The 17,468-nt window shown below is 31.3% G+C and overlaps 1 protein-coding gene across 21 annotated transcripts in view; it reads left to right on the top strand.

Annotated features, from left to right (window-relative positions):
- The window catches only part of LOC127711442 (ubiquitin recognition factor in ER-associated degradation protein 1-like), a 410,122-nt gene that overhangs the window by 97,243 nt on the left and 295,411 nt on the right, over positions 1 to 17,468 (top strand). For 18 of the 21 annotated variants that reach the window (XR_007986703.1, XR_007986702.1, XR_007986704.1 and 15 more), the window contains 2 exons: positions 11,335 to 11,688; positions 15,509 to 15,586. Coding sequence is in view for 18 of the 21 variants with exons in the window: in XM_052217501.1 (XP_052073461.1) it covers positions 11,335 to 11,688; positions 15,509 to 15,586 (432 nt within the window). In the remaining 3 variants the exon portion in view is untranslated. Of the gene's footprint in view, positions 1 to 327; positions 467 to 3,972; positions 4,006 to 5,739; positions 5,862 to 6,216; positions 6,348 to 7,723; positions 7,797 to 9,411; positions 9,481 to 11,334; positions 11,689 to 15,508; positions 15,587 to 17,468 lie in introns of all 21 variants that reach the window. The other 3 variants (XM_052217512.1, XM_052217511.1, XM_052217510.1) reach the window with 2 other exon arrangements.

Raw genomic sequence — 17,468 nt, 5'->3', positions numbered from 1 at the left:
TTCAAATATAGGTATTGGAGGATAGTATGACGTCCATTTTCACTGAACTAGTACACATTTTTGTTAAGGGGCCAGCTGAAGCTCGCCTCCAGGTGCAGGATTTTCTCGCTGTGTTGAAGACCCAATTGTGGCATTCGGCTGTTTTCTGCTCTTTGGTCGGGTTGTTGTCTCTTTGTTACATTCCCCATTTCCATTCTCAATTTTATATATCATAGTTTGTAGTATTATCAAGTATGATAATGTTATAAAGTTCTCATAAATTCACATTATTTACAAAATATAGAAGAGAGTAAGTGGCAATCAATTTGTATAATATTTTTTTTCTAGTTCGGTAGATTTGGAGGTAATATATTGGGAACTGAACTGACCGGAGGTCTTGGTGAATGTAAACAGACATACACATGTTATTCTATGATCATGTTAAATCACAGAGAAGATGTTGACATGCTTGAGAGAGGTGGAAAAAGTAAGATAAACAAACATAGTTACATTTACAGATTATCAACCTTTATATGAATGACAAGATTTTCATTTTTTCATAAAAGAAAATATTCAAGAAGCTATATTATTAATCATTTTTGTTATTTTGACTGGATAACACAGTTATTTTGTAGTTCCTTTCTTTTAGAAAATAAACATAGATTTAAAAAAAATAGTACCTGTTCTATCTCATTTTTCAGTGTCGAATACCACTTTTGTGACAAATTATATGAAAATTATAGAAATTGTCATCAGCTCTAACTCTAAATATGGACAGATTTATGTTAAGGAGTTCAATAATCAGTTTGACAGCTTCAGACATACTGTAATATTTTACCGTTTTTAACTAGACCAACATGACCAAATCAATATTTTACCTTAAAGTTCATGACCCACAATTTTTTACATGTAAATTGATCCCTCTACGTAATATTTTATGTATAAAATATACAGAAATAAGTTTGCAAGTTATACACTGTCCACGATAGGGACTATATTTGTAGACCAAACAAACCAAGGGAGAATAACTGTGTCCCTAGAACATATTCATAGAAAAATTGTAGGACAACTAGAAATAATGACGAGAATTGTGATTTTTCAGTGCTCAAACATTAAAATCAAACATTTCGTATGATTCTTGAACAGTAGTTATGACAATGGATTTATTTTCCTAAATTATTGCTTTAAGCCTAGATGTAAAAATCAAAATAACAAAAATACCGAACTCCCAGGAAAATTCAAAACGGAAAGTCCCTTATAAAATGGCAAAGTCAAAAGCTCAAACACATCAAACGAATGGAAAACAACTGTCATATTCCTGACTTGGTACACGCATTTCTTTATGTAGAAAATGGTGGATTAAATCTGGTTTTATAGCTAGCTTAACCTCTTAATTGTATGAAACTCGCATAAAATTCCATTATATTGGCATCAATGTGTGACAGACATAATAGGTAAAAATGTCAAAAATAGGGGTACAACAGTCAACATTGTGCTATAATCTTAATAACTTTAAAAACAAACAAATATGTCAACAAAATAAAAAATCGAATGAATCAAATGAGATCTATAATACATGAAAGTGACACAGCAACCAAGCTAAAGCACAAATGAACCGAAATATCTAGTTCCATATTCTATTTTCAACATTAAACAATTAACAACACCATTACATTGTCTAAATTTCTTATACATAGTTATCAAACTAAAACAGACACTAAATAACCAGCTCAGTAATTTTGAATGAATTCTACAGAAACAGCCAATACCTAACATCAACATAAAATTCTATATGAAACTGAAAAATGAAGTCACTGTGAAAGCTAGTGTCTTATTTCCTAACTTGAGCATGGACATGATCATTATATATATATATATATATATATATATATATATATATATACGAGTCTAAATTGAAAACAACGTTCAAACCTATGATCGCGTTGGATAAAACCGCAATTTTTATACGTGTGCATGTAAAACAAATATCTTGTAAGAGGGGTCTATATATAACCAGTCTAAAAGGGTACAACATCACCAAAAATGACAATAAACGAACAAATGTAACTATAAATATTTCGGATAACAGATATCCTTCATCAGTATGAGCACGATGTAAAAGGAATCGGATCAATCTATTCTGATTATTAAACTATATCAATCTTGAATTCTATACAATAAACAAAGTGAAACAGTTTCACCCAAACATAAAGAGATATGAACTGGCACAACTCTAAAAATCCAAAATGACGTCAGTTAAGATGTTACAACTACTGCGTGTAAATACATTCCAAAAAAAAAACAGCACTGATCGATATAAGCTGGTAAAATATGTCAAACAGAGGCTGCGTATTTATCATCCCAAATAAATAGCAGTTTTATAATGAAAAGAAAAAATAATAGTAAATTTGGGCTAAGGTTAAATAATTGGACGTGGATGCGTACTTGTACATCCCTAACAAATGAAAAGGTATTTGAACTAGTAAAATTCAAAAAATTCCAAAAGAATCCTTAAAACTGTAAGAGTCTCTCTGACATATTTTACCAGCTTATATCGATCAGTGCTGTTTTTTTGGGAATGTATTTACACGCAGTTGTTGTAACATCTTAACTGACGTCATTTTTGATTTTTAGAGATGTGCCAGTTCATATCTCTAATTACTATTTTCATTTTAGGCATGTCTTTGAGTCGTTTTTTGGAAATTAAAAAAAAATTATTAGCGTCTCTACATATGATGTTCGGGTAAAACTGTTTCACTCTTTTTATTGTATAGAATTCAAGATTGATATTGTTTAATAATCAGAATAGATTGATCTGATTCATTTTACATCGTGCTCATACTGATGAAGGATATCTGTTATCCGAAATATTTATAGTTACATTTGTTCGTTTATTGTCATGTTTTAGTGATGTTGTACCCTTTTAGACTGGTTATATATTATATTTTCTAGTGTACTGTATCATATTTATATGATCCATCGCCCCGTAAGATTTATCGTTGGCTATTATTCAGTCATTTAATACATCACTGAAGAGACATTATTTGTCGAAATCCGGATATGGTGTACAAAAACCTTTGCACCTTTTGTTTGCGGTATATCATCTTCTCCGCAAGTTTATTGTTTTCTGTTTAAAATTAAGATCCATTTATTACATCGGTGATCCGTTTATTTGGCAATCGCCAATGGCAGTCAGCAGGGTTTAAGAACATGTGTTGTTCGACCTGTTAGTCAAATGCGTTTTGTTAAAATATACTTTTTCACATTTTTGGTCTTTTGGAAAATGTTGTTTTTGCTGTATTTAGACCCCTCTAACAAGAAATTTGTTTTGCATGCACACGTATAAAAATTGCGGTTTTTATCCAACGCAATCATAGGTTTGAACGATGTTTTCAATTTAGACTTGTTTATATTTTTTCGTTTGGGCTTGTATTATATTTGCCTTAGGGTTTATATAATCCGTTCATCCTATTTTGACTCCTCAAAATTCAAGAGTCTATCCTAAATTGAGGTAAATTGTTGGGCTTTTCAAATACCTTTTCGATTCCTAACATCACTGAAGAGACATTATTTGTCGAAATCCGGATATGGTTTACAAAAACCTTTGCACCTTTTGTTTGCGGTATATCATCCTCCCTGCAAGTTTTTTTTGTGTTTAGTATTAAATTTAAAATTAAGATCCATTTATTACATCGGTGATCCGTTTATTTGGCAATCGCCAATGGCAGTCAGCAGGGTTTAAGAACATTTGTTGTTCGACCTGTTAGTCAAATGCGTTTTGTTAAAATATACTTTTTCACTTTTTTGGTCTTTTGGAAAATGTTGTTTGTGCTGTATTTAGACCCCTCTAACAAGAAATTTGTTTTGCATGCACATGTATAAAAATTGCGGTTTTTATCCAACGCAATCATAGGTTTGAAAGTTGTTTTCAATTTAGACTTGTATATATATATTAACATGTTCTCTCATAAATGAATGTGTTTTTCATTTCAGTAATTATGCCTCCCTCTGCAGTAGATCAACTAAGTAAGTATAACTACATGTTGACTCCTGTAAAATTAAACCAATGATTAAATAAGGGGAATAACATATTACTTAACTAAAAAAAAAGGAGTATAGAGCCAGTAACCCCAATAAACGACCCTGTAAACATGTATTTTTAAAACGACAATTGTTTAAGTAATCTTATGTGTATGTATTTCTTAATGTATTGTTGTTGAAAGTATAATAAGAAAACTTGTATATCTGCTTCATATATTATAAATGTATTAGCCTGAAATAGGAATGGATTTCATGTAAGTCCATTTTTCTAAAAATTTGTCACCTCTTTCGACATTTTTTCTTGATTTTAAATGTGGCGCCATACCTGACCCATTTAAGTTTTGATTGAAAAAGAAGAATATAGTATATGAAGAAAATTTCAGCAAATATTTCTGTGGGTGAATGGTAGCGCCACTTTAGATTTTTTATAAAACTGTACTTAATTTAGTGAAATGACGCCACAAAAATCAGTTTCAATGAAATTCAGGTACATTTATGACGTCACAAATACATCACTAATGATGCAATTGATAATTATGTTTTCTAACTTAAACAATTGGACATTGTTACATGTTTTAATCAAATTTTCCCAACATTATCGAAGTTAAAAAATTTGCGATTTTTCGGTCCAAATTATAAAAGGGGGGCGAAAGATACCAGAGGGACATTCAAACTCATAAGTCGAAAATAAACTGACAACGCCATGGCTAAAAAAGAAAAAGACAAACAGACAAACAATAGTACACAAAATACAACATAGAAAACGAAAGACTAAGCAACACGAACCCCACCAAAAACTGGGGGTGATCTCAGGTGCTCCGGAAGGGTAAGCAGATCCTGCTCCACATGTGGCACCCTCGTGTTCCTCATGTTAGTACAAACCCGGTAAATAGTCTAATTCGGCATGTCACGTTCGTGAAAAGAAATGAAAGAGAACGGGATTGTAGTTACGACATTAGGAACATATCCGCTATCATCTGTGAAACGGATATTCCATAACGGTCAACCAACTGGTGATGGCGTCCGTAAAATTTACGAAGAGATGATTTCAACTTCCATTTGGAACCCTTGGTTTAATAGCTTCCTTGTGAGCAGCAACCCTCTATCAAGGAAATCATGATAGGAAATACAAGCCCGGGAATATCGTATCAAATGGGAGATATATACTCCGTATGCAGGCGATGCGGGAATGCTGCTACATATAAATGGAAAGTTCACAATTGGGAAGCTCAAATCAACTCTTTTGTCGTAAAGTTTTGTTTTCAACCGACCCTCATTGTCAATTTCTAGATGTAAGTCAAGATATGAGGCAGACTTAACTGTATCTGTTGTATCCTTTATCTTTAGTTCGATGGGATAGATGCGTTCAACATAGTCACCAAATTTTAAAATATTTAGTGATAGAACATCATCTATATAGCGGAAAGTAAAGTTAAAGGATACTGCTAACTTCTTTTGTTTCTTCCTAAGAAGTTCCTGTATAAAGTCAGCCTAATAATAATAAAGGAACAAGTCGGCAAGAAGAGGGGCACAGTTGGTTCCCATGGGAATGCCAATAGTTTGTTGAAAAAGTGAGGGAACTAATTCCTTTTAAAAATGAAACTCTAAATTAGGGAGATTCAAAAAGGAATCTCAACACTTTAAATGGAAGTTGTTTTGCTCTGTATCAATCGTTTTTTTTATTTGTTTTTCAAAATAATTCACCATTTGATTTTACAGTACGTTTACATATAGAGTACCCTATGCTGTTTAAACTGAGGAACAATCAACAAGCCAGACACACACATAGTGGTGTATTAGAATTTGTAGCTAAAGAAGATAGAATTTATATACCTACATGGGTAAGTATTCAAACAGGCTCATAAAATGTATTAGAGAAATTGTATTTAAATACCTCACTGGTTACATGTTATGTATACTTATCGTGGTTTATTGGAAGTTTTTTTTTATAGAAGAAAGACAAAATTATTTTACTTTATTGGGTCAATGTAACAACAGGTACACACATTAGGAAGTGTATTAGGAATTTGTAACTGACAATGGAAGGACTTATCAGTTTAATGGTAGGGTTACCAACATGGTAGTGAATTAGCAGTTTGAACCAACATCAACAGAATTTGTTTGTCAATGAATAACCAATGTCCATTCATAGGGAGACATGTTTTATATATTTAATCCTTTTTGAATCATTTTTAGATGATGAGGAATCTGTTACTAAATGATGGTGACACTGTGGAAGTAGAGAATGTTTTATTGAAACAAGCCACATTTACAAAGTTCCAGCCACAGTGTGTTGACTTCTTAGATATTATAAATCCTGTAGATGTGTATCCTTTACAAAACATATTTGTGAAATGTTACTGCTAATTAATGGTTATATTTAATTTGCACTTAAAAATACCATTGAAACTCAAATATCTGATTAAAGATCGTCATAATTGGATTTTACTCTTGCTTACTCACTCTTAAGCATAATTATATTTAAATATTCAGTCATTGTTTATTGCATTGCACACATTTGGCATCCTTGCAAATGACATCTTGACCAATCAGAACATCTTCAATATTGACTATATAATGTATATTCATATAATGCATCGATTAGTTCATTGATTGGCATGTATTCTATTGACTCATGTGAAAATGATGTTGATTTAAAAGATCACAGCCCACAAAACACCACATAGAAACTAAAGACTGAGCAGCAGGAACCCCACCAATACTGGGGCTGATATCAGGTACTCAGTAAGGGTAGGTATATCCTGTTTCACATGTGACACCCATGGTGTTGATAAAACATCCATCAATCATATAGGGAAGAAAAAACTTATGGAATATGCCCTTGAATTGAGTGGCAAATGATAACCTGTAATCAGATAATGGTATTTTTCGAGTGTTATAAAATGATACAGTGAAAGCTGTCTAAACCGAATTTTGCATATACTGAAGTCCTGTCTAAACCATACATATTTAAAAGTCCAGTCATATCAAATTTTTATGTTTGTCAACCTGACTTAACAGAACATCTGCCAAATCAGAAGAGGCTGGGTTAAGACAGGTTTCACTGTAAAACATAACAGAATTACCAAAACATTAGGACAGCACAATAGACCACACCAACAACTGACTATTCAGAAAAATACACTTAAAAATAAACCCAAACAACAATGAACAACACATTGTTCAGATTGCCAGAATGGGTACACATCATGTGATTGGTTCAAACCAGACCTTCCCTCTAACGACTGTATCTCATACTTGAAGCCTGTCTATATTTTGCCGTTATACATTCAGTTAATATTTTGTTCAGCATTTGTCTGTTATAGAATAGATGTTTGAATATTTTGTTTACTAATGAAGCTTAAGCAGTCAGTAAAGAATTAAAAATTTGCAACATTCTATTCATAGATTGATGCCAGCAAAATATAAGATTTATTGCAACTGTAAAAATAACTATTAGCTACTTATTTTCCAAAAATGAAAATGACCATATGAATTAATTTCCACCAACACTTTCATACTGACACCAACATCATTTGAGATTTTCATGTCATTTAATGACATATTTTACAATAAAAATTATTCATAATTTGGTACACAAATTATTCTGTAATGCATTATAGGAAATTGTAAAAAAAAACATCTAGAGGTCAAGTAAAATTAGTCAATTCGTTCTCTGATTAATTCCTTGACTGAGCAACAGATTGGGGAACATGTTAAGAAGTTTTGCCTGTTTAACTAGAGGAGATGTAATATCAATCAAGTACAACGAACGGGTAAGACAAATTTGTGTTATAATAAAACAATGTTTTTGAAGCAAGTAGTATGCACAGTTATTAATTATTTTCTGAAGCATACAAAGATTATGCTGCCTGGAAATGGAAGTGAATATTGAAATATTTTGCATACTTTATTTCCAATTCCTGAATTTTTACCTCTGTTCAAGATTTAGGTTTTGAAAGTGGTTGTAAGTAAATATATCTTGTGCATTTGTCATCTACAATAAATTGTCTTTGCACATATATATATATATATTAATTGTAATGTAGTGCCATAATAAACAGCATATTACAATCCTATAAGACTTTAATTCCACTTCAATGAAATTATGCAAAATTTATACAAATTTTATACAAATTTTATTATAATTGTAATGCTAAAGGTGATAGGTAGTAATTTTGAATTGCTATTAAAATGTCCAAACTAACCTTTCATACATTATTTCTTTGGAAGAGTCTTATATATTCAGAAGAATCAGACATCATTTGAATTAAAACATCTCATATTTAGTAAAATATATATGAAATTACAATACGTTGTTAATAAGTTTCCATGGGAGTAACCCAAAATAATTCATCTTTTGAAAAGAAAGAAAAATTTATTATCTCCCATGGAAACTTCCTAACAACATTTTTTAATTTCACATATATTTTACTGAATAGAAGATGTTTTAATATGAATGATGTCTTATTCTTATGAATATAAAAGACGTTTCGAAAGAAAAATTGTATGAAAGGTCAGTTTGGACATTTTTATAGCAATTCAAAATTACTACCTATGCTTTATTTTATCACCTTGCACTTTCATGACTTGACTGTGGTTTTTAACAGTTGTTTGTTCAAATTCTGACCGGTTTTATAAAACAAATTTCAATTTGGTAAGAATATCAAATAAATTGCAATAGATGGAGAGCAACACATACAGTTAAGTCGCAGTCAATATCACACTAATTAAAAATAACCCATAGACTAGAGTGAACAAATGGCTGGTGAATCGTCAATTCCATAGAATCACGAAAATGTATACCTGGAGTATGCAGGATTGTTATTATAAAACCCATACAAAGTAGAAACTCTTATAAGAAATAACCGTTAGTTATGTTGCAATAATTTAATGATATTAACAGTTTGCGATGCCTATGGCACTTTTATCAGGATAAAACAAATTGGGAAGTGATAATTACAAGTTGAAATATTACAATGGTAAGTAGTTATAGATATATAGTGAAAGTAGGTATTACAAAAAATACACAATTGTATGTATAGGTGGTATGGGATGATTTGTCCATCTGGTTTCAATAATCTTAAAATAGCTGATATACACTTTGTGAGAGGAGAAGTATGGTGAATATATAAAAAAAAAGAATGGTGCAAAGTTTGGAATATTTTCAACACTATGGAGTACCCATTAGATATCATCTACTGCACCTTGAATTAAAGAGAATTATTTTTAAAAGTAACAACGTTATTGCAGTTGTTAAATTAATTTTTTTGAACTTGTCAAAGAGTTCTCTTTCAATTGATGGTGAGAACGAATACATTCTATATTTGCAGAAAATGTACAAGGTGTATTTCTATATTAACAGATGATTAAAGTTCTGTTGTATTCCAGGATTATAAACTATGTGTACTTGAAACCAAACCTGATGATGCTGTATCTATTATAGAATGTGATATAAATGTAAGTTAACCTAATCAACTACATTATATACCCCAGATACGGTAAACATATTTAGATTCGAGGGCATCAATTTTTGCAGATAAAATGTATGTTTAATTAATGGTTACTAGTCTTCACAACCAATTTGATTTGCTGCAATATGAAACATTGTCAATGTAAATAGAAAGAGATGTGGGATAGACACGGAGCCTTGGCTCACACCGAACAGCAAGCTATAAAGGGCCCCAAAATGACTCGCGTTGCTCAGATTTTAGTTTTCTGTATTGTTTTATGTACTATTGTTTGTCTGTTTGTCATTTTATTTTTTAGCCATGGCGTTGTCAGTTTATTTTCGACTCATGAGTTTGAATGTCCCTCTGGTATCGTTCACCTCTCTTTTACTGTGTTTTTAGATTTTGGATTGAATTGGTCAACATTGAGGTCCAAAGGGCTCAAAATTAAACTTTGTTTGATTTCTTCAGAAATTGAATTAATGGGGTTCTTTGATATGCTGAATCTAATTGTGTATTTAGATTTTTGGGACCTGTTTTCAAATTGGTCCACATTAAGGTTCAAAGAATCCAAAATTAAACTTAGTTTGATTTTAACAAACATTGAATTCAAGGGGTTATTTGATATGCTGAATCTAAACATGTAAGTTGATTTTTGATTTTGGGCCCAGTTTTCAAGTTGGTTCCAATCGGGGTCTAAAATTCACTTTTTTTTGATTTCAACATATATTGAATATATTGGATTCTTTGGTATGCCGAATCTTACTTTGTATATAGATTTTGGATTTTGGGTCCCGTTATGAAATTGGTCCACATTGAGGTCCAAAGGACCAAAGTAATTCTCGAATTATTATTTAAGTGGAATTTTGATAAAATTATCGGATTGACATATCTAATGTCTCATATGCTTTTAAAAGTGAAAAAGCAAATATGTTATGTCATCATCATATCCATTCTGAACATAGTTTCTTAATAATTTTGTTGTTTATTACTGACTTACCGTATGTATATTATGTAGAATATCTTATCCATAACTTCATACAGAGGTGCACAAGCTATTCTTTTTCTAATACATTACTGACATGAACTTTATATATCAGGTACGTTGTTTTAAGCCGTGTAGTTCCCCGGGTTAGTTGACTGAGGCTGTGATGTGCACATGGTTAGTTGACTGAGGCCGTACCATGCACAGAGTAAGTTGACTGAGGCCGTTTTGTACAAAGGGTTAGTTGACTGAGGCTGTGATGTGCACATGGTTAGTTGACTGAGGCCGTACCATGCACAGAGTAAGTTGACTGAGGCCGTTCTGTACAAAGGGTTAGTTGATTGAGGATTCGCTGTGCACAGGGATAGTACTATGGCTGTGTTGTGCACAGCTTTAGTAAACTGAGGTTTAATGACTGAGGCTGTGATGTGCACATGGTGAGTTGTCTAAGGCCGTTCTGTACACAGGGTTAGTACTGGTAAACTGAGGTTTAATGATTCAGGTTGTGCTGTGCCCAGTGGTAGTTAACCAGAGCTGTCCTGTGCTCAGGGTTAGTAAAACAGGGTATGCTGTAAATAGGGCTGAACAAAACAGAGTATTCTTGCTTGCACACTTATATGAACCTATCTTATGTCAATAGCACTATCACTTGTTTCATTTGTCATTTTTAAAGACACACTCTTGGAGGACTTTTGTAATTTGAAAATGTGTACATCTTTCTTTTTGTCTTGCACCAAAAAAGAAAAAAAGACGTAGGACTAAGGCGTGTTGTTTCCAGTGGTAAAGTTAACAATGTATTAGTGTGTTTATTGTGAAATGATTTTTTTATATATACTAATTATTTGAACAGAATGTTATTAAATGTGGACTTATTTTCAGATTTTAATGGTAACGAAAGAGAAAGAGAGTAAGAAACGAAAGGAAGTTGATGAAGTTCCAGCTGTGGGAAATTATGTATTAACCAATTTAGCTAAATATGCCGGGGACTGGCCACAGCTAGGAAAAGTTTTGAAAGTTGAAGAGGAAGAAATTATACAGTTACATTGGTACAAGGGGTCAAAAACTGGACCCTGGTCCCCTTGTATCAAGACAGTACCAGGGACAAGAGGAAAAAGAGAAGCCTGGTGTGAGGCTGTTAATTTGCAGGACATTTGGTGTCATAGTTTTAATTTAACGCCTGCCAATAAACTTCCCTTAAAGATTAAGAAGAAAATGGAGTCCTTTTTGAACAATGTGAGTTTTTTTTATTTATTATTATTATCATTATTGAACAAATTACATTCCAGAATTCAAATTATCGACTTCCCTTCCTAACAGACAGGTAAATAGAGAATTTTTCATTGCTTGTCACCATATCAGAATCATTTATACAAAATGATTGCACGAGAATAAACTTTTTTTTTATCCGGAAATGTAATTTATCTATGACACTTTTAAATGAATAAATTCATTCGATTTGATCTTCTGATCATCATTATAAATTTTTTAAAGTACCAGTAATATACTTAAATGAATCACAAAATTTTATATATAGTATTACAATTTATTTGAACTGTAACTGTAATAGAAGACAATAACCCCATTTTGTTTTCAAACTTTTTCAGGTTCATATAGTTATACTTTTTGTACTTACAAACCTTAATAACATTTTTACACTTCTGTAGCATAAAAACATGGAGAAAGTATGATAATGCCAATATTTAGTTATATAAATTTTTACGACAAACTATGCATGTAATAACAATTTTAGGTAAAAAACCGCATGTTAAGAATGCCATACAGACACAACAAGTGGCTTGTTTGTAATAAAGTTTCCAGATTTAAGCTGGTTCATTTATCCTAGCATAAACATGTGGAAGCTCTCACATATAACTTTAGGCAAAGTTGCGATGAAAGGTAGAGTTGCATGAGATATTTATATATTTTGTATCTTTTCATATTTTGCTGAAGAACTTACTTCATTTTGAAAGGGGACTTAGTTCGTTTAATTTTTGGTTAACGATAAGAAGTATTTTTATAGGGTTAAATTGTTAAAACATGACTGAGCTATTTCAAACCTTTACAGAAACTTCTACATAACCAATAGATACTATTCAGAGTTAAAAATTGGTTATCTGATTAAATTTGTCATTATTGTCATAATGGGTTTTCATAAAACTTTGACAAATTTCTTTAAAAATATGAGGTTTTCTTCACTTTCCTTCTCTTATTTTTTCCTGAAAAAAATGGACCGGTTTTTTAAAGTTGACTAACTATACATTTTTATTTACAGTGACAGCAACTTATGCAGGCATTCACCCTTTTGTAATCGTTTAAACTGTCATACTACCATTAAATCATTTTTAAGATTTCAACTAGCAAATTCAGAAAAATTGTAAGCGTTTTTATGAAAGAAGTTGTAAATCGTATATTTTACAAAATCACAAATCTATCCTTCTTTCTTTTGGTATTAACATCAAAGAAAATGAAGAAAACCTACCATCATTATACTGGATACCAAAACTTCACAACACTCCTTAGCTGGATCATCAAGTTGTTCGACTAAACATCTTTCTAAAGTGCTGACTGGTATTCTTTCTACAGTAAAAGATGGCCTTCAAAAATATTTGATGAGATATATTCAACCAGTGGTGTCAATCAGATGTGGGTTCTTACAAATTCTTAAGATTTACTGCCAAATCTTAAATCACAATATCTGCAATTTTGCAGCAGCATTAAGACTTTTGATTACGCTTTACACTACTATTCCCTATGCTCAATTGCAAGATCGTCTTCATCATCTCATTAAACATATAAAAATGGGAACCGTAGATATCAATTTCTTAATTTGAGTTATAGTTATTCTTATTCTGTGAAGAACCACACTGAAGATGATATGAAAATGTTGGACTTTTTGATCGACAATATATTTGTTGAGTTAGGAGGATTGATATTTAAACAGACAGTCGGTATTCCAATGGATACCAATTGTGCATTCCTAATAAACGATTTGTTTGTACTCATATGAAGCAGAATTCATTCAGAACCTTTTAAAAAAAAGAAAAAAGCACCTTGCGAGATTATTTAATTTTACTTTCAGATATATGGATGATGTCCATAATTGAGTCAGTACTTACACCCTTATATCCCAGTGAACTTGTAATTACGGATACTACTGATACTCTGGAAAGACTGCTTCATACCTTCGACTTTTCCTCAATATTGACACAGATGGACGACTTCACACTAAAATCTATGACAAACGGGATGATTTCAACTTCCCAATTATCAATTTTTCATTTCTAAGGAGTAAACTACCCTCTGCCCCATCGTATGGTGTTTACATATCTCAGTTGATACACAATGCTCGTGTATGTTTACGGACTTCATATACAGGAGTGTGGTTCTTCCGGAGAAACTGCTCCAACAGAGTAATGAGGAGGAAAGATTAAAAATGACTTTCCGTAACTTTTTAAGGACACCATCACGAACTGATTGATCTACACGATGTGTCTGTGTCTATTTTTACTAACGACATTTTTACCACCTCTTAGATTGTGGTTTACTATCTTCGTCGTCTGGTCTGCTAAGTACTGAACGTGACCTATTCCCGAACATGACTGTTTTGCCGAGTGTGAATTCGCATTGCTTTACGACGTGTCTCGGTGTTTATATATCTAACATGTATGTATTTAGTTATCATGTTTCTTTTGTTAGTCTGGTTGGATATTGTTTTATGTCTTATCGTTTGTGGTTTGCATTCTATTTTCATTTTCTATAGGTATGTAAAAGTTAAGATAATTAATCAGCTATTTCAGTTATATGCTTTTTAGTTTAAAGCAACTATATGCACAGGAGTTTTTTGTTTATACATATTTTTGATTAAGATAAAAAAACAACATGATTATATAATACAAATATTTACACAATTACAAACACAATTCCGTTTTAGTATTCTTGTTATGGATAGAAAGTACATAAAAAAACACCATTACAAACTCAATCCCAATCTTATATTCTGTTTTTTAGAAATTAACCTGTGATAAAATAAACGTCGCATAAATTACGTCACTTTTTGTGGCTTTGATACATTCGTACGACGCACAGTTTATAATTATATTGTGGTGTACTGTCGTAAATTCCTGGGAGGTGTCCGTTGTTATTCTGTGGTTTACATGTTGTAATATACTATTATATTATTTATTTATGTATTTCTCTGTCCTGAGTGTTCTTGCATTTATTTGTACTTTATTCCTGTCACGTAATGTCGTCATTTTCTTGGTATTTTTAGCATTGCCATATAAGCAGGAGGTTTGGCTAGCCATAAAACCAAGTTCAAATCTCTATTTTGTCTTGAAATGTCCTGTACCAAGTCAGGAATCTGGCAGTTGTTATCAAATAGTCCGTTTCTATGTATGTTGGCGTTTGTTTTTGTTGCACTTCAGTGTTTCTGTTGTTTCGTTGTTTTCTCTTATAGTTGATGTGTTTCCCTTGGTTTTGATTTGTTATCAGGATTTGTTTTTGCTTAATCGATTTATGACTATTGAACAACGGTATACTACTGTTGCCTTTATCTAAAGCATATTTGATAATCTTGATAATCTTGGCAATTACTTTTATTTTGTATTTTTCTGTTGTCCAAGACCATCAGAATTTTTTATCTGCATTGCACACTTTTGTTCTCGTTTACATGATCAACTGTGCATTAAACTTGTCATGAGCAATAAGGAAATAACAGTTTTATATATAAAGGTATGCTGCAAACAATATAACTTATAATGTCTCCGAGACACACAATTTCACCGTATGAAATGTACATTAGGTATAAATTAAAAAATGTATTTGATTACAAGGTAAACCACAATATGTTCTAATGAGTTTGAATTGACACCTTGTACACGGGAAGTTACTACATCATAGGAGTTTAAATTCTTTGAACACAATTAAAATCTCCAATGTGAAATTAAATGTAAATAACTCTTTAAATTTTTATTGTATAATGATAAGGTTTCATTAAGAGGGGCTAGCTTATTTTTAGCATAACTTGTTTCTTCAATGAAGACAATTTTTACAGAAGAAAAGAATGAAGAAAAATCATGCAACAAAAGAAATAGAAACACAAATTACTGGACAGAAAGTCACAAGACATAAGGTAATATTATATATTTCTTAATTCAATTATTTTTTCATAATATGTCTCAGTTGTTAATAAGAAAAGAAAGAAAACAAAAAGAAAAAAAATTATAATCGCAAATTCCCGCTTTCTTTAATGAAATAAACTTTAGTGTCTGACTTATTGTTTGTTTTAGCATATTGGAATTAATTAGATATTTTTCAGATTATCAAGACAAGGAAGAAATATTGTTTGCTGTACAATCAAAGAGTAAATATTGTACCAAAAAAAAAAAAGACAACTCATTCTTTGATCGGTAAATGTATAATAATTATAATGATGATTTTCTACTAAGAAAACAATTTGTGATCAACACAAATAATATTTAGTGAAATATTTTGTTCAAGATTTAAAACATACACCCACATTTGAGCACTTGTTAGCCGAAAGTTCGTTTTTTTTATTGTTCCATAATAAGAAAATAGAACAATAAGGACAGAAAGTTATAATCGCAATAGCCGTTTTCACTTTTAAAAACAACTTTAGTTTCGGTATGATTGTTTATTTCATCATTTTGGAATTAATTAAATGTTTTAACATTATTTTTCTAAAATTACAAGAAAAAATCCAATAATCATTTAAAAACTGTTTCAAATTGGTAATGTAGAGCCTTATGTTATTAACAATAATAGTAAGTACGTTAATTTACACATCTCCGTTTCTGTACCGTTTTGGTAATTAGAACTGACCCGACAATTTACAATGTAAATAAAGGCAACAGTTGTTTACCGCTGTTTAATAGTCATAAATCGATTAAGCGAAAACAAAACCTGGTCACAAACCGAAACCGAGAGGAACACATCAACTATAAGGGGAAAATTGATACGATTGTCGAGTGTCAAGTCCAGTCAATATATTATGTCCCAGATTTTATCAATTATATCAAAACTTACTGAGAAATTAGAACTACACTTAATAGTTAAATAATAATTAAAAAGGAATTTCTTTTAATCTGAAAAGTACTTAGTCTAGGTAACTAATACAGTCTCTAGTGTCCACTCTTATTGGTACTGGATTAGTTGCTTTTTTTAAGCACTGGATTGTAATAAGTATTCTTTAGTGTTCCTTTTATTCGGCTGCTGATAAAACCAATACGGGGTCTAAGGATAAAATTGAGTACTCAAAAAAAATGTTTTACAGATCTGATACATTATATACCTTAGATACGGTAACAATATTTAGATTCGACGGTATTAGTTGTTGTATATTGGCTAAATAAATGGTTACTGGTCTTCACAGCCAATTTGATTTACTACAACATAAAACATTATCAATGTAAGTAGAAAAAGATGTGGGATAGACAACCATCAGAACAGAAAATTGGACGAAATGTTGTCAGCAACTCTACAAAAAAAGAAAATAATAATAAAAGTTCAATATTAAGGTCAATACAGTGACATTTAGACAATTATTTCTTAGTCCATTAGTTTTAAGTGGATTGTAGTCTCACTTCAATACCTGTGAGTTTACATATTAATTAAAAGTAAATAACACAATTTTTACCCCATCCATATTGCTTCATGGCATTTGTAGCAATGGTGTTAAGCAAGATTTTGTTTCAATGTGCCAAAAAATTAAGTTAATCCTTGACTGTTTAAAATTGGAAATATTATAATTTGATGATCAAAACGTTACAAAATAAAAATTAGCTTTTCTTTTGATATTTGGTTATACATGTTGTATTTAGTTTTGATGTTATATTTGTTATTCTCCTCGGATTTTGTCAAATGTCTTATCGTTTGTAGTTGTAAATCTTATTTTTTTCTGTTGTATTCGTGTGTTATGGTAAAGATAATTAATCACCCAGTTCATTAAATAGATTTTAGTTTGGGTCAACTAAATTTATACGATATATTTGGTT

Source organism: Mytilus californianus, unplaced genomic scaffold (genome assembly GCF_021869535.1).
Source record: "Mytilus californianus isolate M0D057914Y unplaced genomic scaffold, xbMytCali1.0.p SCAF_8, whole genome shotgun sequence".
In the NCBI taxonomy this organism is placed as follows: domain Eukaryota; kingdom Metazoa; phylum Mollusca; class Bivalvia; order Mytilida; family Mytilidae; genus Mytilus; species Mytilus californianus.
The sequence above is the reverse complement of the archived record's forward strand: the minus strand, read 5'-3'. Positions and strand labels throughout refer to the sequence as shown.